General features: G+C 41.9%; 1 protein-coding gene across 1 annotated transcript in view; it reads right to left on the bottom strand.

Moving 5' to 3' along the window:
• The window catches only part of PATJ (PATJ crumbs cell polarity complex component), a 416,491-nt gene that overhangs the window by 30,163 nt on the left and 361,248 nt on the right, over nucleotides 1–25,080 (bottom strand). The window contains exons 34-41 of the mRNA XM_030812925.1: nucleotides 20,569–20,652; nucleotides 18,264–18,457; nucleotides 15,497–15,644; nucleotides 14,669–14,755; nucleotides 10,882–10,996; nucleotides 9,101–9,138; nucleotides 4,068–4,190; nucleotides 2,605–2,709 (exon numbers count right to left, since the gene is read on the bottom strand). Coding sequence (XP_030668785.1) covers nucleotides 2,605–2,709; nucleotides 4,068–4,190; nucleotides 9,101–9,138; nucleotides 10,882–10,996; nucleotides 14,669–14,755; nucleotides 15,497–15,644; nucleotides 18,264–18,457; nucleotides 20,569–20,652 — 894 coding nt within the window. The remainder of the gene's footprint in view (nucleotides 1–2,604; nucleotides 2,710–4,067; nucleotides 4,191–9,100; nucleotides 9,139–10,881; nucleotides 10,997–14,668; nucleotides 14,756–15,496; nucleotides 15,645–18,263; nucleotides 18,458–20,568; nucleotides 20,653–25,080) is intronic.

Genomic DNA, 25,080 nt, shown 5'->3' with positions numbered 1-25,080 from the left:
ATTACAGGCATGCGCTACCACACCTGGCTAATTGTGTCTTCTTATTTATTTGTGAGGAAGACAGAGCTGAACAAATTATATCCATGTGTGAAAATATCAATAATACTAGATTTTGCTAAGGGAGAGAGACTTTTTTCTGGTCAGTTACCATTTGAAGTAGGATCCTCCTAAGGTCTTTGTAATTCAAGGTCCTGGGCTCGGCACTGAAGAGCTGTACTGTACTGCCTCTAGGGGTCAGCATAACGTGAAGGATGAGCAAGCACAGCCACCCATTTCAGAAAGCAAAGGATTTGTAGGATGGAGGAACAATGCAGGTAACTGCGTAGGTTTCCACTGAAAGTGAGGACCAGGAGTTGAGGGGAAGCAGATTCTATGCCCAGTCCACACAGTGTTTTGGTTTGTGTTCAATAGAAAATCAGGGACCCAAATAATTTAATAATATTTGGCCTATCACATAACCTCCCTTGAAATTAATGACAGGATTTTCTTTTCTTCCTCTTAAAATTTTAACTTAAAGACTAGTGTGATAGTAAACGGAAAGGATTTTCATTATACCCCTCATACATACTGAAAGCCACTTACTTTTTAAACGTCTGTTTGGACACTTTGGACTTAGACCACAGAGATGTTAAACACCACAAATTGCTTCTCCCAAATGTAACGGTTTTTCTTTCTTTCTTTTTTTTTTTTTTTTTTTGAGATGGAGTCTTGCTCTGTTGCCCAGGCTGGAGTGCAGTGGTGCCATCTCGGCTCACTGCAAGCTCCGCCTTCCAGGTTCACGCCATTCTCCTGCCTCAGCCTCCCAAGTAGCTGGGACTACAGGTGCCCGCCACCATGGCCGGCTAATTTTTTGTATTTTTAGTAGAAAGGGGTTTCACCATGTTAGCCAGCATGGTCTCAATCCCCTGACCTCGTCATCCGCCCGCCTCGGCCTCCCAAAGTGCTGGGATTACAGGTGTGAGCCACCGCACCCAGCAGTTTTTCTTTTTTTCTAATTTTTTTATTATTCAAATTAAATTTTTATTTTTATTTTTATTTTTGTAGAGATGGGGTATCATACCACGTTGCCCAGGCTGGTCTCAAAACTCCTGGGCTCAAGCAATTCTCCTGCCTTGGCCTCCCAGAGTGTTGGGATTATAGGCGTGAGCCACTGTGCCCAGCTATGTAATGGTTTTTCAATTCGAACTTCCTATGTATTTTTTATTTATTTTGAGCCAGGGTCTCACTCTGCTGCCCAGGCAGGAATGCAGTGGCACAACAGTGGCTCACCGTAGCCTCCAACTCTTGGGCTCAAGCCATCCTCCTGCTTCAGTCTCTTGAGTAGCTAAGACTACAGGCACACACCACCACACCAGGCTAACTTTTTAACTTTTTTGTAGAGATGGGGTCTTGCTATGGCCTAGGCTGGTCTTGAACTGCTGGCCTCAAGTGATCCTCCTGCTTCAGCCTCCCAAAGTGCTGGGACTATAGGTGTGAGCCACTGCACTCAGCCCAAACTTCCTATTTTAAGGCTAGAATGATGAGTGGCTGGCTGGCCCTCTCTCTAAGGTAGTACATGGTGGGCTTTATTCTTTATATCTATAAACTAATTATTTTATTTTATTTTATTTTTGAGACAGTCTCACTCTGTCACCCAGGCTGGAGTACAGTGAAGCAATCTTGGTTCACTGCAACCTCCTTCTCCCAGGTTCAAGTGATTCTCCTGCCTCATCCTCCTGAGTAGCTGGGATTACAGGCGCCCACCACCATGCCTGGCTAATTTTTGTACTTTTAGCAGAGACGGGGTTTCACCATGTTGTCCAGGCTGGTCTTGAACTCCTGACCTCAGGTGATCTGCCTGCCTCAGCCTCCCAAAGTGCTAGGATTACAGGCGTGGGCCACCGTGCCCGGCCACCTATAAACCATTTTATATTACCTCTGCAGACGTATGGTAAGCATACATTTCTGGGGAAACTCATTAATGAAACTCACTGCCAGTATGCTGCCTCTCAGTCATGCATGGTGTCAATCTCAGAGACATTTGAAGGGCTAAAATATAAGCAGGGGTAATTAATAGCACATTTTGCTTTTACAACCTGGTATATTTCCTTGTGCCTCTGAACAATACAGCTGGGGACCACAGCTGATAAACAATTGTCTGCCTTGGTTGATGACTGCTATGCGTGAGAATTTAACAGTGTTGGCAATCTATGCTAAAGGAAAAAGACCATTGTATTTTTCCTCTTCCTTTAAGGGGAAAAGAAGAAACAGCACTTGGGCAGTTCAGTAACAGTCTTTGGGCATAAGAAAAGAAATCATTTCTTATTCCTTACAAACTCTGATTTACAAAAGAACACTGGAAACTAAAAGCCGTGTTGATTTATCATGTGAAGCAGAGAGTAATTTTTCTCCCCTTGTTATGCTTTCATATAATCATGCTCACTGCCTGTATGGGTGGCATTAAAGAATTTCTGAATAAAAATAATAATTTCTTGCTTTCAACCTTCATAATTCACATCAGCAAGCACCCTGCTGGGTGGCGATGCCTACTACCAGTGACACTCAATCTTTTTTGCACGCCACTTATCTGCCTCACGCAGCTGCGTGCTCCATTGATCGCAATACCTGCAGGATAATGCGCCCGTAGGCGTTCTTCAGCAGATTAACCACATCCGCGTGAGACAGCCCATCCAAAGGTTGCCCATTAATGCTGACAATCCGATCTCCAACCTGGAAGTACAAAAGTGACAGAAAATCACTATCATTAAGAAAAATTAAATTTGAGAAGAATGCTTAAAATTCTTTGCGAGTCCTATTTCCCATTTGTGGCTATTGTGAGGAGTCTGCGTTACTACCGTGCATGCATGTTCAAGAAGCATGAGGAATTTTTTTGGCTTTCCCCAAATACGGACAAATCAGAGCAACAAGAAGGGGGTCACATTTGATTATTAAAAGGCACAGTAGGCCACTTTTGTATTTTGGTAATGGTGGTGTTTCATACATCCATTTGCCAGTAATAGCGAGGTGTACACATTAACCGTTAAATAAAGTTCTAATGAGGAAGCCAAATATTTTCTGCTTTATTTTTCTACCGAAGTTAAGATTAAGGGGCAACAAGGGGCAGAAATCGTAAAAATGGTGATTCTTTTGATTGAGGGAAGACTCTAAGGTCAAACGTCTCTCAGTTGAGAGCTGATTTTGGGTGGAATGAGGTGCTTTTTTTTGAGACAGAGTTTTGCTCTTGTTGCCCAGGCTGGAGTGCAATGGCGCAATATCAGCTCACCGCAACCTCTGCCTTCCGAGTTCAAGCGATTCTCCTGCCTCCGCCTCCCAGGTAGCTGGGATTACAGGCATGTGCCACCATGCCCGACTAATTTTGTATTTTTAGTAGAGACGGGGTTTCTCCATGTTAATCAGGCTGGTCTCGAACTCCCGACCTCAGGTGATCCGCCCGCCTCGGTCTCCCAAAGTGCTGGGATTACAGGCGTGAGCCACTGCGCCCGGCCTGGAATGAGGTGCTTAAAAGGGTAAAGGAGGGTTTGCAAAGGGGCTGCAATTTCTTCTTTTATTGAGAAGCTTTGATACAAATAATAATATTTTTATGTGCCTGGGGACCTAATGAATTTCTAAAGGTATAAAGTTTTTTTTTTTTGTTTTTTTTTTTTGAGACGGAGTCTTGCTCTGTCACCCAGCCTGGAGTGCAATGGCGTGATCTCAGCTCACCGCAAGCTCCGCCTCCTGGGTTCACGCCATTCTCCTGCCTCAGCCTCCCGAGTAGCTGGGACTACAGGCGCCCGCCACCACGCCTGGCTAATTTTTTTTTTTTTGTATTTTTAGTAGAGACGGGGTTTCACCATGTTAGCCAGGATGGTCTCGATCTCCTGACCTCGTGATCCGCCCGCCTCGGCCTCCCAAAATGCTGGGATTACAGGCGTGAGCCACCACACCGGGCCTCTAATGCATCTTGCTCTCAGCCTGGGTCTCTGATGGCTATTGGAATTCCAACTTTAAACAAGGTGCCCAGGGCTGCAACTTCCTCTCCCACCCTACCACATTCTGTTAGTCCTTCAACCAGTTCTCTCGTTTACTTTAAGCTTCTGTGTCCGTGCGGCCACTCCGCTGGCCTGAATCATGGCAATAAATATAGGGATATCTCCTAAGGGACTTCCTCTTCCTCCAGCAATACTGATTCCAAGGGCATCACTGAGCTCCTAAAAAAGAAAGAAAACATAATGCTTACATATTTAATAAAGAGCCACAAACTGACTATCCCCAGATAGCTGTTGAACAAAATCCCTCCATGAGGTAGGAGGCCAGGATAACACAGGAGTTAAATGTGGAACCTTTGGAGTAGACAGCTCTAGCCCTCTTTTTTAGTTTCGCTCTTGTTGTCCAGGCTGGAGTGCAATGGCATGATCTCAGGTCACTGCAACTTCCGCCTCCCGGGTTCAAGCGATTTTCCTGCCTCAGCCTCCTGAGTAGCTAGGATTACAAGTGCGTGCCACTATGCTTGGCTAATTTTTTGTATTTTTAGTAGAGACAGGGCTTCACCATGTTGGCCAGGCTGGCCTCGAACTCCTGACCTCAGGTGATCCACCCTCTTTGGCCTCTCAGAGTGCTGGGATTACAGGCATGAGCCACCCTGCCCGGCCCCAGCTCTAGCTCTTAATTAGCTGTGGGGTCTTGGGGGAAGTTACTTAACCTTGTGAAAGTTGTCAGAATCAAAATGGAGTCACTTGTGTCAAAAAAAAAAAATCCTTACCAATAGAGCCAGGAAGGGCTATGCAGAAAGGGTTCTCAGGCTTGTATGCCTGATAACAAAAATTATCACAAAAGACTGCAAAAACCACAACCCTGCAGGAAGGATATCACAACCTTTCATAAAAAAATACTTCTACAAGTGCATCTGTCCAGCAGATGCCTGTCCAGCCTTGGGCTGTGTTTCACCCCTGTTATTAATCTTTGTAGCCAAGGATTATCTCAAAATAATTATATATTTCTCATTCTGTCCTCTAAAACCTTTTATTTTCCTTACCTCCCTGAATACGCACATAGTCTACTATGGCCCGCATATTCCCGTTCCTGAATAAACACCATTTTCCTTTAGAGAGCCTCTCTGTTTGTTATTTAGGCTGACTACCTCTTAAAGCCTCCATGTCTATGTATAAAATGAGAAGAATACTACATACCTGACAGTGTTGGTCTGAGCATTAAATGAGATAGTATGGCACAGTCATTGCCTACAGAAATGGCTCAATAAAAGGCAATAGCAGGAGTAAATTAAACACACACACACACACACAACACCCTATGCAGCTCCTTAGTTTAGTGGCCAATTCTGATGCAGACTTGGCAAGTATGTTCTCATATGGTGTTTATGATTAAACTGCCACACATACTATGCTCTTCTGGGTGTGAACAAACACATTTGGCTTTAAAAGACTGCGTTAAAACAAAGGATCTGAGAGGACACCCACTGTAGTGACAACAGTTTGAAGAGAGACATAAAATGTGGCTGAAAATGTTCCCCAAGACGGACTCTGGTGAAGAGACTTGGCTCTAGTCCAGTTTTTTCCCTACATTAGTATCATAGGGTTAATATTTTTAAAATCACTAAAAGAACAAATGACAAGTTCCAGTTCTGGCATGGCAGCATAGGCATGTGACAGCGTATCTCTCCTGCTGGTTACAATCAAGACGTCTAGTCAACATGTAAAAAACAACCACCTGTGGCCTCTGAAACAAAAACAAACCAAATGAAGTGTGGTGGAGAGTCAAAACTTGGAGAAATGGCAGCAGCGGGGGAAGTTCCCAGTTTTTTTTTTTTCCTGGCAGCTGTACCCTGAAGGTGATTCCCAGTCAAGGAGCTGGAAAGGTACGGTGAATGCTAACATTCAGATAGAAATTCCATCCTTCTGGGCGGAAGAATCAAGAAAAAGAGGGAAAGAGAAGAAAAGCAGAGAAGAGGAAGCTGAAGAAAACGAATCCTGAATTCTGTTTGTGAACCCACAGAACTCTCAGGCTACATATGTATGGGACAGACCCAAACCAGCATAGCAGAAGTTTAGAGGCTGGGTGTGGTGGCTCAATCCTGTAATCCCAGCACTTTGGGAGGACGAGGTGGGTGGATCACTCGAGGTCAGGAGTTTGAGACCAGCCAGGCCAGCATGGCAAAACCCTGTCTCTACTGAAAATACAAAAAATTAGCTGGGCGTGGTGGCACGCACCTGTAATCCCAATTACTTGGGAGGCTGAGGGAGGAAAATGACTTGAACCTGGGAGGTGGAGGTTTCAGTGAGCCGAGATTGCACCACTGCATTCCAGCCTGGGTAACAGAGCGAGACTCTGTCTCAGGAAAAAAAAAAAGAAAGAAACTTCTGCTTGGATCATGTGTGGTAGAATTGGGTAGGTAGGAGCAGGCTTTATTACAAAAGCCTGTAAAAACAAGTGGCTGAAATGACTAAGGAAATATAAAAGAATATTATTTTTGAAATCTTAGAGGAGAAATTTATGCAATAATTTTTTGGCTTTGTTTAAATCCATCATGATGTTTCCTTAATTTATCCATAATTATGTATACTGTTGGTACATTTAAATTCCCCATCATAGGAACATTTGAGTTGCTACTCTGGTGGAAAAATACCGGGAACAAATAAGACAGATTTAGTCAAAGCTGCAGCTAATAACAACAGAAGCCACTTCCTGGGCATTCCTGATGCACTAGGTGCTATGCTAAAGACATTACATTCATGACCTCATGTAATCCACACAATATTTACCTCTGAGGTAAGTTAGTGTTATCACACCCATTCTACAGATGAGAAAATTGAGGTTGACTTGCTAACTATTATAGAGCTAATGGCCTTTTTTTTTTTTTTTTGAGACACGGTTTTACTCTGTCACCCAGGCTGGAGTGCAGTGGCATGATCACGGCTCACTGCAGCCTCAACCTCCTGAGCTCAAGCGATCCTCCCACTTCAGCCTCCCAAACAGCTGGGAGCTGGACCACAGGCATGCACCACCACACCTGGCTAATTTTTAAACAAATTATTTGTAGAGACAGAGTTTCCCCATGTTGCCCAGGCTGGTCTCAAACTCCTGGGCTCAGTGATCCTCCCACCTCGGCCTCCCACAATGCTGGGATTACAGGTATGAGCCACTGCACCCAGCTGTACAGCTAATGTACAGGCTGAATTGGGTCCCCCTAAGATTCACATGTTGAAGCCCCAAGTACCAGGGCCTCAGAATGTGACTGTATTTGGAGATAGGGCCTTTAAAATGAGGCCAGGGTGTGCCCTAGTCCAATGTGACTGGTGTCCTTATAAGAAAAGATTAGGACATAGGAGAGACACCAGGGATGGATGATGAGTGACACACAAAAAAGGCCACGTGTGGCTACAGCAAGAAAGCAGACATCTGCAAGCCAAGGAGGGGGGCCTCAGGAAAAACCAAACCTGCAGACACCTTCATCTTGGATCTAGCCTTCAGAGCTGTGAGAAAATAAATTCCCATTGTTTAAGCCACCCAGTCTGTGGTGTTTTATAACTGCAGATCTAGCAAACTAATGCAGCTAATAAATGGTAGAATGCCTTCAAACAGAGGTATCATTAAATCTAGAGAAGTAAAGTATGCTGGGTATCACTTTACTGCAGTGGATTACCATGATTACAACAGGGTCATTATTTCTTCTTGAACCCCTCATTTAGGTCAAAGTGAGCAAAATAAAAGTCTACTTTCAGCCGGGCCTGGTGGCTCATGCCTGTAATCCTAGAAATTCAGAAGGCTGAGGTGGTCGCATCGATTGAGGGCAGGAGTTCGAGACCAGCCAGGCCAACATGGAGAAACTGTGTCTCTACAAAAAATACAAAACTTAGCCAAGCGTGGTGGTGCGTGCCTGTAGTCTCAGCTACTTGGGAGGCTGAGGCATGAGAATTGCTTGAACCCGGGAGGTGGAGGTTGCAGTGAGCTGAGATTGCACCACTGCATTCCAGCCTGGGCGACACAGTGACTCCATCTCAAAAAGAAAAAGAAAAAGAAAAAAAGAGTCTACTTTCATTAGATATTATCACACAGGCGTCTGAAAATCAGGGTTCGACAAATTTATGAACTGAAATACATCTTATATAATCTTCTCAATAGGGGAATTTAGCAACATGTATAAAAACCTCTAATACCAAGCTTGGCTTTTGACCCCAAAATTTCATTTCTAGGAATTAATCCTGAGGAAATTACTCATGATTTGGGCAAAAATATAAAGATATTTTACTATAAAAGATAGCAAAAATTGAGAAATATGCTAATTGTTCAATAATAGGAAACTGGTTAAGAAACTTATAGCACATGTGGCTGGGCACGGTGCCTCACGCCTGTAATCCCAGCACTTTGGGAGGCCAAGGCAGGCGGATCACGAGGTCAGAAGATCGAGACCATCCTGGCTAACACGGTGAAACCCCGTCTCTACTAAAAATACAAAAAATTAGCTGGGTGTGGTGGCAGGCACCTGTAGTCCCAGGTACTCGGGAGGCTGAGGCAGGAGAATGGCGTGAACCTGGGAGGCGGAGCTTGCAGTGAGCCGAGATCGCGCCAGTGCACTCCAGCCTGGGTGACAGAGCAAGACTCTGTCTCAAAAAAAAAAAAAAAAAAAAGAAACTTACAGCACATTCATAAGATAGAGTACTATGAAATCGATAAAAATCATACTATATGCTCTCAAAAAATACTTATTTAGTATGTGCCACATGACACCATTTTTGTGTCATGTACAGACTTTACATGTACAGGTTAAAAGACTAAGATTGAAAAAATAAATAAATAAAAATGTACACAAACTTTACATGTACAGGTTAAAAGACTAAGATTGAAAAAATAAATAAATAAAAATAAAACTTACACAGAGGCACAGAATATAGTGGATGAGATTTGCCAAAAAATTCATAGAGGTCATCTCTGTGCTCTACTGTACTTTTCTAAGTCGATTTATTGATGTTATTTAGACCGTATTTTTATCTCAGTAACTTGAAAGAGCACACTTACAATCCAATAAACTGTATTGGGGAAAAGGTACATTTAGTGCAAATCCAACACAAACCAGAAAAATACATATACAAAATGACTGACTTACCCTGTTTATCTCAACAGTCCTTGGTTCCATATCTGTGCCTATAAAGAAGCAACACAATTTACTTTTTAATATTAAAAAATAATATATTTAGGATATAATATTGTCCCATGAAAAATTGTTTCATTTTCTAGGTCTTTCAAGAGAAGACACTAAAGCACGCAGGTATTGTACCCTTCCTCAGCATCCAAGCTGGTAGCCAAGTCACCAGGGGCCGTGTCCTCTTTTTTTTTTTGACACAGTCTCGCTTTGTCACCCAGGCTGGAGTGCAGTGGCACCATCTCAGCTCACTGCAACCTCTGCCTCCCAGATTCAAGCAATTCTCCTGCCTCTGCCCCCAAATAGCTGGGATTACAGGCGCCTGCCACCACGCCTGGCTAATTTTTGTATTTTTAGTAGAGACGGGGTTTCACCATGTTGGCCAGGCTGGTCTCAAACTCTCGACCTCAAGTGATCCACCTGCCTCGGCCTCCCAAAGTGTTGGGATTACAGGCGTGAGCCACCGTGCCCGGCCTGCTGTGTCCTCTATTTCAAAGAAGGGCTCTCTGTTTCAGATCAATGTGGCCATAATCATTTGGTCTGACAAAAGTTGATGGGCTATATAGCAGCAGCTGCCTGGAACATGGTGAGTAAATGCTTGGAGGACGAGTCATTTGTGTGTGTGCATGTGTGTGTGTGTGTGTGTGTGTGTGTGTGTGTGTGTGTGTTTAGACGGAGTCTCACTCTGTTGCCCAGGCTGGAGTGCAGTGGTTCGATCTCAGCTCACTGCCATCTCTGCCTCTTGGGTTCAAGCGATTCTCCTGCCTCAGCCTCCTGAGTAGCTGGGATTACAGGCATGCGCCACCATGCCTGGCTAATTTTTGTATTTTTAGTAGAGGCGAGGTTTCTCCATGTTGGCCAGGCTGCTCTCGAACTCCTGACCTCAGGTGATCCGCCTGCTTTGGCCTCCCAAAGTGCTAGGATTACAGGCATGAGCCACCGCACCCGGCTGAGTCATTTGTGTTTCATTGTACATTTTTTTTTTTTTACCTTAATCAAAGATAACCCTCCATTCAACAAAAGACTTAAAAGGACCCCTTGTCCCACCCTGCCCCCAAGGATATACACACTTTTTTTTTCTTTTAACTGGCCCAATTTTCCCATAGAAGGCATACACACTTCTGACCTTTCTCTAGTGACCTGTAATTTATTAATTTTCTCTTTGCAAATAATTTTATTTTACCATGCACTCCAGCTTTCTGCTTTTCTGTTTTTCAGGTGTTTTGTGTTGTGCCACTGAAGGAATTTCTTTCTTTTTTTTTTTTCTGGAGACGGAGTCTTGCTCTGTCACCCAGGCTAGAGTGCAGTGGCACGATCTCGGCTCACTGCAACCTCTACCACCCCTGCCAGGTTCAAGCAATTCTCCTGCCTCAGCCTCCTGAGTAGCTGGGACTACAGGCATGTGCCACCATGCCCGGCTAATTTTTTTGTATTTTAGTAGAGATGGGGTTTCACGGTGTTAGCCAGGATGGTCTCGATCTCCTGACCTCAGGTGATCCACCCGCCACAGCCCTCCCAAAGTGCTGGGATTACAGGTGAGCCACCATGCCTGGCCACCACTGAAGGAATCTCTATGGCTTTCCTACCTTCAGAACAGGCCTTTCAGAAAGCTCAGCTTATGCGGCCAAGCTCAAAAAATTAAAAAACATTTATATTAAAGAAGACTGGTTTTTAAAATACATATATATATATATTTTTAATTTGGGTAACAGGGTAGTTTTGCTTTGGGTGTGTCCGTGTAATACCTGAATTTTTCTGGGAAGGATCTGAAACTCTTTTTGTGCCAACCAGGTTTTGCAGGCCAGTGATGACAGGAGCGAAGGAGGGATGACAGCTGCTGTGTGCGCTCTGCTGACTACCCTGAAAGAAAGACCCAGGGGTCATCTGTGTGCAGACACTGACTTGATCCCCAAAATGCATACTTATCCATTAGTGTGCCAATTACTGATGTCACCATAACCATCTAACAGAAAATCGTGAAGAGGCCAAGAAAGAAAACAAAAATCATCCACACTATTCTCTTACTACCTCAACCCAATCCCATTTAGACACTTCCTCCATTGCTTTCTCCATTATATGTGCTTTTGTATACGGTTTCAATCACCAAGGTGGAGACCATACAATCATTTCAGCTGTTCTTGCTCCACATAAAATCAAAACCATTTTCCTAGGTTGCCACATAGTGTTTATGTATATATAGTCAGTTAATGGGCACTATGTTTCATTTGGGGTTACAGTCAACCTTATTACCCAAAATGTATTATGTATTTTGCTAAAACAAGTATAATAAGACCTTGATTAGCAGAAACCTGACAAAATAGAACCCTCAATTGTGGGGAAAAAAGCACCAAATCTGAAGGGAAAAAGGCTTGTTTTGGGGATATATAACATTTTTTTCTCAAAGATTTTCCTAGAATCAGTAATAATTTAGTCCAGTCTCCTAGATCTCCATTACCTGTCCCTCTATTCATTTAAATGAATATGTGAGGTTAATACTGTGTAGTCTTTTAAGGCCAGTGGCTGTTCAACAAAAACTGTATACATAGCAAAGGGCCTTTCTTATGTAGACAACAATATTGCAAATAATGAATATCTTTTTCTACCAAATTATTCTGCATCAAAATTTTAAGCCTAGCCTAAGATCACTGTTATCAGTTCATAAATTATAATTTGGTCCATTTTCTTAACTCTATGATGAAAGTTGTTTAATATCTTAATTCCTAAAATATGAAAACCTTCAAATATATAGAGAAGCTGAAAGAATTATACAATAGACATCCATATAAATAGTACCTAGATTTCACAATGAGTATTTTGCTATATTTCCTTTATCACATAGTCATTTATCTATTCATCACTCATCTTTTTTTTAAAAATTCATTTCAAAGTAAGTTGTAGATCTCAGTATACTTCATAGTGGCTATATACATTTAAAGGAGTTTTTTTATACTTTTCCTTAAAGGATATGATTTAAGTAAATGGTACTATAATAGATAACTAATCAGAACTGAGGAAGTACAGTATATTATAACTTTTGCCTTTAAAAAATTTCAGAAAGATGTGTTTGCCAAGACCTTTACTGCATTGTATTGTAATTTTTGAGGAGTCTCCCTCTGTCGCCCAGGCTGTAGTACAGTGGCGCAATTTTGGCTCACTGCAACCTCTGATTCCCAGGTTCAAGTGATTCTGTTGCCTCAGCCTCCTGAGTAGCTGGGGTTACAGGAGCCCACCACCATGCCCGGCTAATTTTTGTATTTTCAGTAGAGACAGGGTTTCACCAGGCTCTTTGGTCAGGCTGGTCTTGAATTCCTGCCCTCAAGTGATCTGCCCGCCTCGACCTCCCAGTGCTGGGATTACAGGTATGAGCCACCATGCCCAGCCCCACGACGTTTATAAAAGTACACTTTGCCTGGCTGTGTTCTCTTAGTTGGCTGAGGAAGAGATCTCGCAAGTATTTTTTCCTCTGCGGAGTAAGGAAATTTCTTTCTGGTTTGGTGGAAAGTCATTTTAAAAAAAGACGCTTGGTGGCCCCAAAGCTAGAAGTTATTTCTCTCTTAATGAACTCACTTTCTATGAATTAAGTCAACAGCTTATTCTCCTTCGCACTCAGAAGAAGGCATTGATCTCCCTATTTTGCAACTGCTCAGAAGGAAATCTGTGTTCCTACAAGATCCTGATTTTTTAAATGGGTCTGGATGTAAAAATGTTTGGCAATGGAATCTTGTTTTTGCCCACCAGGGTCAGTCTTCAACTTATCATGATGGGAAGACATTTCCTTTTCACAGTCGGCTACCAGCCTTCTTCTAATTAGCCAAATAGGGCAAACTCTTTTATCTCACCCATAATTTTAAGCACCTGAGATCACCTGAGATCAGGAGTTTGAGACCAGCCTGGCCAAGATGTTTTGAAACCCCGTGTCTACTAAAAATACAAAAATTAGCCGGATGTGGTGGCGGGCACCTGTAGTACCAGCTACTCAAGAGGCTGAGGCAGGAGATTCACTTGAACCCAGGAGGCGAAGATTACAGTGACCTGAGATCGCGCCATTGCACTCCAACCTGGGCAACAGAGTGAGACTCCGTCTCAAAAATAAATAAATAAATAAATAAATAAATAAATAAAGAAGATGCTCACATACATTTCTCAAGAGGGATAGAAATCCAGTTCTATCCACTACCTTACCTATCGATCAGTCCAAACTTTTCTTAAATCACACAAACTCCTGTTACCTCTTTGTGCCTTTGTGTATGCTATTTTCCCTGTCTGAGATGCCTTTTCCTTCTTTTCCCCAAACTCCATTTGGAGTGAGATTCAATGGAACCTCCTCTGTGTAGCTTCATTCTAATCTTCTGTATACAATAAGGCTTTAATGAAATCATTCAACAAAGATGAGCCTTCCATTAAGGAAGAAGCCTGGCTAGACAACTGTTTCGTTTGTTGATGTAAGTCTGGTCAATATCATCACTAACTATTAACTCATGGAATCCTACAGCAGCACCATGTCTTAGATATTTGCTGCCCATTATGTAAGCCAGAAATGGAAAAAAAAAAAAAAAAAAGGGTTTCAAACTTAATATGGTGTTTATTGGGTTTGACTGCTTTGAAGATTCCCTAAGACAAGCCAGCTACTCTGTAATCCTATCTGAACAATGGTATTTTCCTCACTCATTTTTTAACAGCAGAGAGGAACAGGAGGCAGCTAATGGCTTTCCAGAAGTACCTGTGTGCTAACTGTAAGATCAGAGCATCTTCTGAACAAAGGCCTTGGAGAGGCTTCAGAAATAAGGCAACCAGGGAGGGGACCAAAAGTCATGCTTTTAACCTCAAAACTAAGGCGGCCTATCCATAACCCAGAGAGGAGACTTAGGGGTCACATATAAGTTTCTATAGTCTCATTATGTACCACAAGGGGCTAACCATACAGTCTACCATCTTGATTTTGTCAGCCATTACAATGAAAAAAATATAGTGAAATATACTTTGCTAAAAAAAAAATGGCACTTACATCAGCTTTGCAAATAAAGATGTTTGCTAACCCACAAAATATCACCCACTAAGGCCTCCCTCCCACAGGAAAAACCCCCACACTTGGTTCTCCTAGGAATATGCCATTAATTGCCCTCGGCATGTGTGAGTGGCTAGTCACAAGTTAACTTTATAGCAATATTTATTTGAATGAATAGAACAATGTTGTGCTAATGAGGGTCAAATTGCCACCAGATGTTGCCTCTGTTTTTTTTTAAATAAACACAGCTGTGTACATGCGTGCAGAGGCAATATAGAACTAATAGTGAGAGAAAAGTGGTTCTAAGAAAACATTTGTAAGCAATAAAGGAGAGAAAAATCTAGGGATTAATGAATTTCCATCCCACCTTTCATTTTTATTTCAAACACATGAAAATTCACTAAACTTGGTGCTGTGAATATGCCGTACATTAGATATTATTTCCAAACAACCATTTATTTAAATGGGGAACTTTCTCCCAATGGGGGCAGAAGAGTGAGTCAGTCTGATGAGAAGCCATTGACAACCTGACTATTCTGTGATGTCTTCCTTGCGGAGGTCCAGGAACCAGCTCGGAGTCTTCCAATCTCTAGCTGCACAAGTCCCTGTGCACACTTGGAAAGGCAAGAAAAGAACAGAAATGAAAAGTAGTAGCATTTATATTCTGAAATATCTTAACAGAGCCTCTCCCTGCAGCCACGAATTATAAAAGGGTAATGAAAACAACAGGCATAGCCCTAGAGAGAGGAGGATGAATTCTGTGGCTCCTGGAAGGCCCATCTCATGAAACGGATTTAGAGAACAGTGATGGATACTTAGAATTTTCTTTTTTTTTGAGACGGAGTCTCGCTCTGTCGCCCAGGCTGGAGTGCAGTGGCTCAATCTCGGCTCACTGCAAGCTCCGCCTCCCGGGTTCACGCCATTCTCCTGCCTCAGCCTCTCCGAGTAGCTGGGACTACAGGCGCCCGCCACCACGCCCGGCTAATTTTTTGTATTTTTAGTAGAGACGGGGTTTCACCGTGGTCTCGATCTCCTGACCTCGTGATCCGCCTGCCTCGGCCTCCCAAAGTGCTGGGATTACAAGTGTGAGCCACTGCGCCCGGCCTAGAATTTTCACAAGTATGAAAAACTTGCTTGTGAAATCCCAAAACAGGTTCCCTTTCATTCTGTTAGTCAATGTAACAGAACTTTCTTTTAAACCTATTCCTGCTCATTTAAAATAATCAGAGATTAAATCTCTAGTAAAAACTAGAGTTAGCATAAAATCCAACCCATTTTATAATCAAGCTAGACTGGAACAGTTCCCACTGGACTTCAGTTGTGCCAGCTGGGTAAAAAGCAGCCTAGCAACTCACCTTGAGGATGGTGGCCACTGTCTCCTGTGAAGCATTTCTCATGTCCTCCCCATTCACAGATAAGATCTGATCTCCCTGAATCAATCTCCCATCCAGGTCTGCGGCTCCGCCTTTCACGATGTCAGAAATAAACACTCCGCTTCCATTTCTGTTAATACCATACAGCAGTGCAGTATTGGCACAACCTAATATTTCCATGCATAATACGTGTGTGTGTGTGTGTGTGACAGGATACACACACAGATGCTCCTTTCTTCTTCCAGTTTTGTTTTCTTTTTGTTTGTTTCATACCTTGGTAATTTGCCTTTATCAGCACTTGGTGCTTCCTCATTTTTTTTTTTTTTTTTTTTTTTTTTTTGAGACGGAGTCTTTCTCTGTTGCCCAGGCTGGAGTGCAGTGGCGCGATCTCGGCTCACTGCAAGCTCCGCCTCTCGGGTTCACGCCATTCTCCTTCCTCAGCCTCCCGAGTAGCTGGGACTACAGGCGCCCGCCATCACGCCCCGCTAATTTTTTGTATTTTTAGTAGAGACGGGGTTTCACCGTGTTAGCCAGGATGGTCTCGATCTCCTGACCTCATGATCCGCCCGCCTCGGCCTCCCAAAGTGCTGGGATTACAGGCTTGAGCCACCACGCCCGGCCCCTCATTTTTTAAATGGCTACATACTATTCTATGATGTTTCATAATTTCACTTACCAGTAGCTTACTGATGGACATACAGGTTATTTCCATTCTTTAACTATTGCAAACAATGAGCAATGAATACCCGTAGGTATATCCTTAAGATAAAGTCCTGGTGATGGAATTGTTAGTCAAAGAAAATAGTGACTTTTGAGAACTATACATCTCATCCTTTACAATGCAAGTTTTTGTGCTAAGGAATGTAAATGTTCCTTACAAACTCAACCTGAAATACTGACATTCACTAAAAGCAAAAAACATTGCTGTAGATGAAACTGCACCAGGTGTACGTATGTGTCAAAACAAGAAAGCAAACTTCAACACTGGCTCTGTCAGTTGCGCTGCACCCAGATGTGCACTGATTTTTGTTTAGAAATGTATGAGACTCAGCTTTTTTTGTTTGGTAATGCATTTTCAGAGTGATGGTTTTATGGTGCTGAAGTAAAAAAAAAAATGAGATTATGACAGCACAATACTTGGCCCAAAATCAGTACTCAAAAATTGTAGCTAATATTTTTATTTTAATAACAGCTTGGCCTGCTGGACAGACACTAGGCTAGTCACCAGAGGTCTGTGAGGGCGTATAACATAACATGCATAAAACCAACTTGATTTCTTCCTTAACAAGATGGTTGAGACACTTTAAGGCCATATTAGGATATTACCTGGAAATCCTATAGCCCTGTTGGGAAAAATACATACTAGATACCTAAAAGCCAGTAAACCATGGAAGCTAGGCTTTGTTTCAAGCTATTACTTACCTTTCCAATTCACTGCAAGGGAAACTTAGTAATATGATCCTGGAACAAATTACTGTTCAGCAGTATAGACTTCATTTTTCTTTATTTAAAAAATTTTTTTAGAGACAAGTCTTGCTATGTTGCCAGACTGATCTTGAACTCCTCACCTCAAGCGATCCTCCCACCTCAGCCTCCCAAAGTGTTGGGATTACAGACATGAGCCACTATGCCTGGCCTAGGCAACATATATTTCTTTTTATTTATTTATTTATTTATTTTTGAGATGGATTTTCGCTCTTGTTGCCCAGGCTGGAATGCAATGGCGTGATCTCGGCTCACTGCAACCTCCGTCTCCCAGGTTCAAGCAATTCTCCTGCCTCAGCCTCCCAAGTAGCTGGGATTACAGGCGCCTGCCACTATGCCTGGCTAATTTTTTGTATTTTTTAGTAGAGATGAGGTTTCACCATATTGGTCAGGCTGGTCTTGAACTCCTGACCTCAGGTGATCCACCCGCCTCGGCCTCCCAAAGTGCTGGGACTACAGGCATGAGCCACTGTGTCTGGCAGCAACATATATTTCAAAAGAGTAGCCTGGCCACTAGGATCTATCTACCTACATTTTTGGTGCAAACTATTACATTGGGGACATCTTTCTTTTTTTTCCTTTTCTTTTTTTTTTTTTTTAAATTTACAGATGGGGTCTTGTTATGTTTCCCAAGAGGCTCAAGTGCAGTGGCTATTCACAGGCATGATCATAGCACATTATAGCCTTGAACTCCTGGCCTCAAGTGATCTTCCCACATAGCTGAGACAACAGGTACATGCCACTGTGCCCAGCAGGACATTTTTCTTAATAGAAAACTACTATCGTGAAGAATTATGTTTATCTCTTAACTATGTCTACTCAACTAGTTTCAACATAGTATGAAATTAACAGTATGATGCAAAGCAATGTTCCATGTTAATTTCCATGTCGAAGCAATGTTCTTGACTCAACATTGGATAAATCTCATTCTTGATACTAGCTATTTCTTGGGTATGGTTGCTTTAATCAACCTCTGCAAAACTCCGATCTTAGTAATTCCAAGTGAAAGAACCTTGCTAGTTGTTCTTACTCTGTACAGAAATATATCAGTCTGGGCTGATTGGGCTTGGAGTTCTATCTTGATATGACAATTTTTTTGGTAAGACCTTGCTCAGAAATATGACCCATGTTGTCAAATTTTCATAAATATCTTAGTTTTAGAAATCCCATCACTACTTTACATTAGGCTTTCTCTTTCAGTGTTCACAGGCATCAGAGCTCTGGATGAAAAAGGCAGATCCCAACTCCCACAGCATGACTTTACCGTTTCCCAACGATGCTCAGGCCCAGGCCCCGGCCAGCTTTCTTCTGCAGATCCACAGGGAAAATCTCCAAGTTCTCCTCATCCCGGTAGTGTGCCTCATCTCTATACACCACCAGCCGCACCTTCTGGGGGGTCTGCCTCAGGGCTGTGATGGCTTCTTCATGGCTGGAGTTCCTCAGGTCAACCCCATTAACCTGGAACAATGGGCATCCTGAGCTGGGCTGCTGATGGCAGAGGCCTCTGCCTGCTCTGTCTGCTGAATCTCCTTGATCTAACCAGTAAAGAATCTCTAGAAATTTCCAGCCAATCTCAAAGCAAACAGGTAGTGACCACGAGCAGTATGAGCTGCTCTGAATAGAAAGGAAGTGGCCCTTAAAATATCCTACCCAACATGTGCACAGAGGGTGGATACATGATAATGCAATTTTACATAGCTATAAACTTTACTGTGAAATCAATGAAAGAGACAGGAGAGTGTGCACGCAGGGAATTAATTAGCTCATTTAATTGTACTCAGCCACAACCAGAACCAGTCCAATGTGAAGTAGAAAGCTGTTTAGAAAGGAAACATGTTCCCTGACCAAATTGAGAGCTGTATTTCTTAGCTAAACAAGTGTCAGACTCTCATGAACTAGACCTTTTCTGAGGTAAGAGAGGAGCCTGTACTGGCCATCTTTAATGAGAAGTATAGGCCATCCATTTAGAATAGATAATATAATGCTGCCAGTTGCCAGGAAACTGTTAACTTGATTTTTGAAAAATTCTCCTCCCACTTAAAACAAATTTGCTTTATTCATGTTAAACTTTACTGGGTGTTTGCTTGTACTTGAATACACTTTATAGAAGACAGCAGCTACAGAGGGTCTACCTAATACAAACAAATAGTTTAAAAAAATCCTTATTGAGGTATAATTGATATAAAATAAACTGCACAAACTTAAAGTGTACAGTTTGATAGGTTTTGCCAGATGGGTACTTATACCTGTGAAGCCATCACCACATTCAAGATAATGAACATGTTAGATTTAGTTTCAAGTGACCATTATAACTTGTGGACTTAGAAATCATATAAGTATCAAGGCATATGTGTATCAAGGCATATGTGCCATTTTAAATATTTAATCTATTCATCTTAAAAAGCCAATTATGATAACATCAATTGATTTGAAAATCTAGGGAGGGAAAAACAAAGAAACCCCAAACTCCTGACCACTAAAACACCATGTTGTATGCTAAGGCAGTCAAGCCAATTCCCAGAGAGGTCTTGCTTATTTTTCTAACCTCATACACTTGTACCTTAATGAATGTACTGGGAATATGTCTTAATCCAATGATGAAACACAGTAAAGGCCTGCAGAGAAATCCTGTAACTTGGGCTGAATTTAATTTGCAATCAGCCTGGCCTCTCCTTTAACCCCTTCTCACCTATGTTTCCTGCCCTTAATTATATCTCTGGTTTCATCTTGGGAGGCAGAAATGAACCACCAAAGGGAAAAATAAAATTCTATGATGTCATTTGTAATGTGCTACATTAAAGTTGCAACGCAAAAACGCACATGCTCACCATAAAATGCCAACTATTCAATTAAGTTCATCCAATGAAAAAAAAAAACATTGCCTAAAGGTTTCACACCATCGAGAAAGCTCTTTAGTTCCACCTACCAGAACGCCTGGCATCGCCTTCTCTCAATGTCAGCCATTCCATAGTGCAGACATTGCCTGCTTTGGTACTTTTTAAAAGGTTTTAACAACTTTGCTAAATGAGAGTCAATTTGAAAAAGTTAAGCATTTCAATTTTTAATAAGCATCATGGGGGAAGATTTTACATTTTCATCAACTTGAAAACATTGGTGGCAAGGCATGAACTTCCATTTGGCATAAAGATTTATTAAGATTAAGAAAATATGATTTAAGCTGCCACAAAATCTTTAAAATATCAGGTATATATGTGTATGTGCATGTATCTATATGTATGTGTTTTTAGGAGGAATTTAGTAGGGTATAACGGAGAGGCAAAAAATTTGCAATATTATATAGTCTCATTTGATATTAAAATAATAGACCCGTAAGTTCTATTTTTCCTTTTAGTTAAAAAAAGTTTTCATAGGCAAATGTAGATTGATAACCTGTCATGATTCTAAACCACTGTACAAAGTACACTGAGGAAAAAAAGAATATGCTAAGTATTTTGTTAAACGGGAGAGGAATCAGTGAAGATATAGTTGAGTAGAAAGACAACTTTGTGGATCGAGACCAGCAAAGGAACCACATTTACTGATACAAAATGAAATTTAAAACCATATACCTCTAATATCTGGTCACCAGCCCAAAGTCTTCCATCTCTGGCTGCTGCCCCTTCTTCATAGACTTCATGGATAACTATAGCATTCTATAAAAAATAAAATCTTACTCATTTTCAACAACCACAAATGCTTCCTTAAGCAAACAACCAACAGGCAGCAACCCATAATTTTCTGTTTGTTAATAATGTTATATTTTATCTGACATAAAGATAAACAATATACACAGTTATGATATATTCAGAGGTATAATTAAGTTTTCCTAAGATTATTATTTCATTCCTTTAAAACTGGCTCTGCCTAATATTTCATGTTAAACTTCTTCCATGTGTTTTACTGTTAACCCTGTACATTGCTGCTGTGTATGAACTTGAGGTGAACTATGTGTCATTCTGATTTACATTTTATAGCGTATTTTGAAACATGGTTTCAGGTATTTATTGGTATTCTAGGATTTGGCATAGATGTGTGGCCTGATGAAGGGGGTTTTGCCAGGCCTTTTTACTTGGGCAATGAAAGAAAAGAACTTAGTGGAATGAATAGGTCCTGGAGGAGAAGAAAATGGGAGTAGGGGAAACAGCATTCATGGACTTCAGTGTAAAACAGCCGTGGGTTCAAATCCTGACTCTGCCTTCTTGTAATCTTGGGCAATTAATTCCTCTGAACTCAGCAATCTGAGCCATAAAATTAGGACAACAATATTTACTGTAGGTAAGCTTTGGTTGGGAAAAGTGTTTCATGGTTAATGAATTAAAAAATAATTTGTATGTCTTCAGATTCATAACCTTAAAAATTATTTTATCATCATAAAAATGACACGTACCCACGTATAGGATTCAAGTAATACTACTACAGGTTGTTGCAAAGCTCAAAAATAGACTGCTTCCCACCCAGACCCAGTCCCATCAATCACCACTCACAGTTTCCAAGGATCTCTCCAGACAGTTCACATTTATGCACCCAAATATTTATATATTTTGATGAGAGACTGTTCTAAAAATATTAAATTGAGCTTGCCCACCCTCATCCCCCTTCTGTTGAGCAAGTGGTCAAGCTTTGAAATTCTTCGCTTTGGGGATTTTTGTGGAGCTGAAAACTGAAGTAACCAGAAGGCATTGGCTCTTTCTGTTTTTAATAGAACCGAAGAGTGCTGAATGGATTATGATAGGTGTCTTAGAGGGCTGCTGAGAGAGGGACATAGCTTTTTTTTTTCTTTTTTGAGATGGACTCTCACTTTGTCGCCCAGGCTGGAGTGCAGCGGTGCGATCTCGGCTCACTGCAAGCTCCGCCTCCTGGGTTCACGCCATACTCCTGCCTCAGCCTCCTGAGTAGCTGGGACTACAGGCGCCCGCCACCACGCCCGGCTAATTTTTTGTATTTTTAGTAGAGATGGGGTTTCACTGTGTTAGCCAGGATGGTCTCAATCTCCTGACCTTGTGATCCGCCTGCCTCGCCTCCCGGAGTGCTGGGATTACAGGTGTGAGCCACTGAGCCCAGCCGAGAGGGACACAGCTTTTGAGTGGAGATCAGAAACAGAGGTCTATGGGTCCCACAGTGGGGATTTGAGTCCTGCAGTGCCCAGGGTCCTCCTATTCCTTGCCCCCAGTGCACACACACAGGTTTTAAGACCCTGCTGGCAATGGTCAAGGGCTGACATCCTTGACACCTGTCAGAGCCTAGAGGCTGACACCTAGAGGACCCCAGGCATGAAAGAAGTCAAGCAGCAGGACTTCTGGACTTGAGAGATCTTATAGGCTTGGCCAAGAATAGGCTTGATGATGAGCAGGCAGTGCTGATGGCAATGACCACATCAACATCTGGGTGTTTGGTTGGTACCCTTTGGAGTTAACGAGCCACCAAAATGGCTGAGGTTGAATTTCACCTTAGTCCAGAAATATGGAGCCTCAGAATTAAGTTCATATGAAGTAAAGAAATGAATATTTCTTGCAAAAATGTGACAAGATAGACAAAATACACACACCTACACACACACACACACACACACCAAACCTTGTTTGTTTGCTTTTTAATTAAAAAAATTTTTTTGAGATTGCATCTCCCTTTGTGGCCCAAACTAGAGTGCAGTGGCTCAATCATAGCTCACTGCAGCCTCGACCTCCTGGGCTCAGGTGATTCTCCTGCTTCAGCCTCCCAAGTAGCTGGGACTATATGTGTGCACAACCATGGCTGGACAATTTTTTTTTTTAAAGTAGAGATGGGGGTCTCACTATGTTGCCCATGCTGGTCTCAACCTCCTGGGCTCAAGCAATCCTCCCGCCTTGGCCTCCCAAAGTGCTGGAATTACAGGTATGAGCTGCTGTGCCCAGCTATATATATATATATATATATATTTTTTTTTTTTTAAAGGAGTCTCACTATGTTGCCCAGAACTCCTGGGCTCAAGCCATCCTCCTGCCTCATCCTGGGAGCTGGGACTACAGGCATGTCCCGTAGCACCAGGCTTACTTTCTATTAAAAACAAAATAACAACAGAAAAACAAAAAAAGGGCTTTTATACAAATTCCACAATAGAGAAGCAACAAAAGAAAACAAGAGGTCTATAACTAGATAACCCATCTGGATTCCAAATACTTTTACAATACTAAATACCGTACTTTCATTTTATCGCTATATAGTTCTGAAAACATTCTTTATTATAGCAATTAGAGAGGCAGCCCCCAAAAGCCAGGAAAAGTTTCTGGATCCAGGCAATTTACATTTCAGATTCTGTACCAGGAATACATTTTAGACCATTCTTTGTTTTAACTCTGATTTATGAAATTTCCAGACCCAGGGAGTGTTTACACTGCCAAGAGTTTGTTTCTCTGAACTGTTTCAGGCGAATGATTTGGAGGAAACTTGAGGGGTCAGTGGCTTGAGGTGATCCCTGCAACACTAATGAGATCCTACCAAAGGTCATTTGTATTAAGGTAGTACGAGGAGAAACTAATGCAGACTCCTGGTAGCACCCTGTAATGATACTGGTTTTCAAAGTTTGGTGCCCAAATATCCTATTTTCACTGGATTGAGAGAGTCACACACTACACTTGGACTATGCATAGCTTTTACAGAATTTGATTTTCAGCAAAAACTCCTTTGATCTTGGAACATTACAAAAGGCAAATAGAAAATTTCTGTTCACTCATACTCAAAAGAAAGAAAAGACCCCCTGGGAATTTTTATTCCATAAAAGTGGTCTGAATTCAAAATCCTTAGATACTTTCTGGCGCTCAATGAACTATCCTACATAAAGGATGCCAGTGACCCTAAAGGAATAATATGTTAATAGTTTCAAATGCTGAACTCACTGCAAATGATCCATTTTTAGTTCATAAGTCTTTCTGTATTTAAAATTCTCCATTTATTTCTTTCTTTTTGCTTGACTGCTACTGTAATTCCTCTTAAAGTTATTGGTGAAGGCTGGGCATAGTGGCTCACGCCTATAATCCCAGCATTTTGGGAGGCCGAGTTGGGTGGATCACTTGAGGTGGGTGGATCACCTGAGGTCGGGAGTTCAGGACCAGCCTGGCCAACATGGTGAAACCCCGTCTCTACTAAAAATACAAAAATTAGCCAGGTGTGGTAGCACATGCCTGTAATCCCAGCTACTCGGGAGGCTGAGACAGGAGAAACACTTGAACCCGGGAGGCAGAGGCTGCAGTGAGCTGAGATCACACCACACTCCAGCCTGGGCAAGACAGAACGAGACTCTGCCTCAAAAAATAAAAAAATAAAAAATAAAGTGATGATATCAGAAAATATGAGACACTGTGACCTGTCAATAGAAAAGGGCCACATTTCTTTTTTTTTTTGTTTGTTTGTGTTTAATTCATCTAGTGTATTTAGGGGAAAAAAGGCCATGTTTCTTACTGTGTGCCCCTGTAGTCTATGAAGCTGTGGTTCTGGATAGTTACATTAACTGGGGATGAGAGGTGGAAGGTGGGGACCAAGAGCTAAATTAGAAACGTGGACTTGTGAATTCAAAAGAAAACCTGATTTATGTTTTAAAACATGCAATTCAGAGAGTGGAACAGAAGAGTAAAAAAGATACTGGGTTGGGATATTTTATGCATCTACTTTGTGAATAGATGAAATAATAGGTCATTAATGAAAGACTGACCTTTATTGCTTTAAATTAAAAATTTGGTGTTGATTATGCATATGACGCTTATCTCATCATTGGATATCCTCCTAAATTTTAATGCTCTTGAATTATTCAAGCAAAACTGCAGCTCTGAGTGCCTTCTCCCCTACCCGCCCTCCCTTCCTATCTCTGCATATGTAAATAACATTCCAAAACCCAAGACCTCAGTGACTCCAGCCTACAAATACCAGTGATTTCTAAAACTCATCTATTCCAAAAGCAGTCCATTAATCAACCCACTCTGCAGGTGGCTCGCTGGCTCACTCTGAAGACAGGCTATAACAGGCAAAGGATTATAAGCTAGGCTTCTGGAGTCAGACTTCTTTGGTCTAAATCTTAGCCCTGCTACTGTTGGCCGCGGGACTTGGGGGAA

The sequence above is a fragment of the Nomascus leucogenys genome, chromosome 5 (assembly GCF_006542625.1).
Source record: "Nomascus leucogenys isolate Asia chromosome 5, Asia_NLE_v1, whole genome shotgun sequence".
Classification (NCBI taxonomy): Eukaryota; Metazoa; Chordata; class Mammalia; order Primates; family Hylobatidae; genus Nomascus; species Nomascus leucogenys.
The sequence above is the reverse complement of the archived record's forward strand: the minus strand, read 5'-3'. Positions and strand labels throughout refer to the sequence as shown.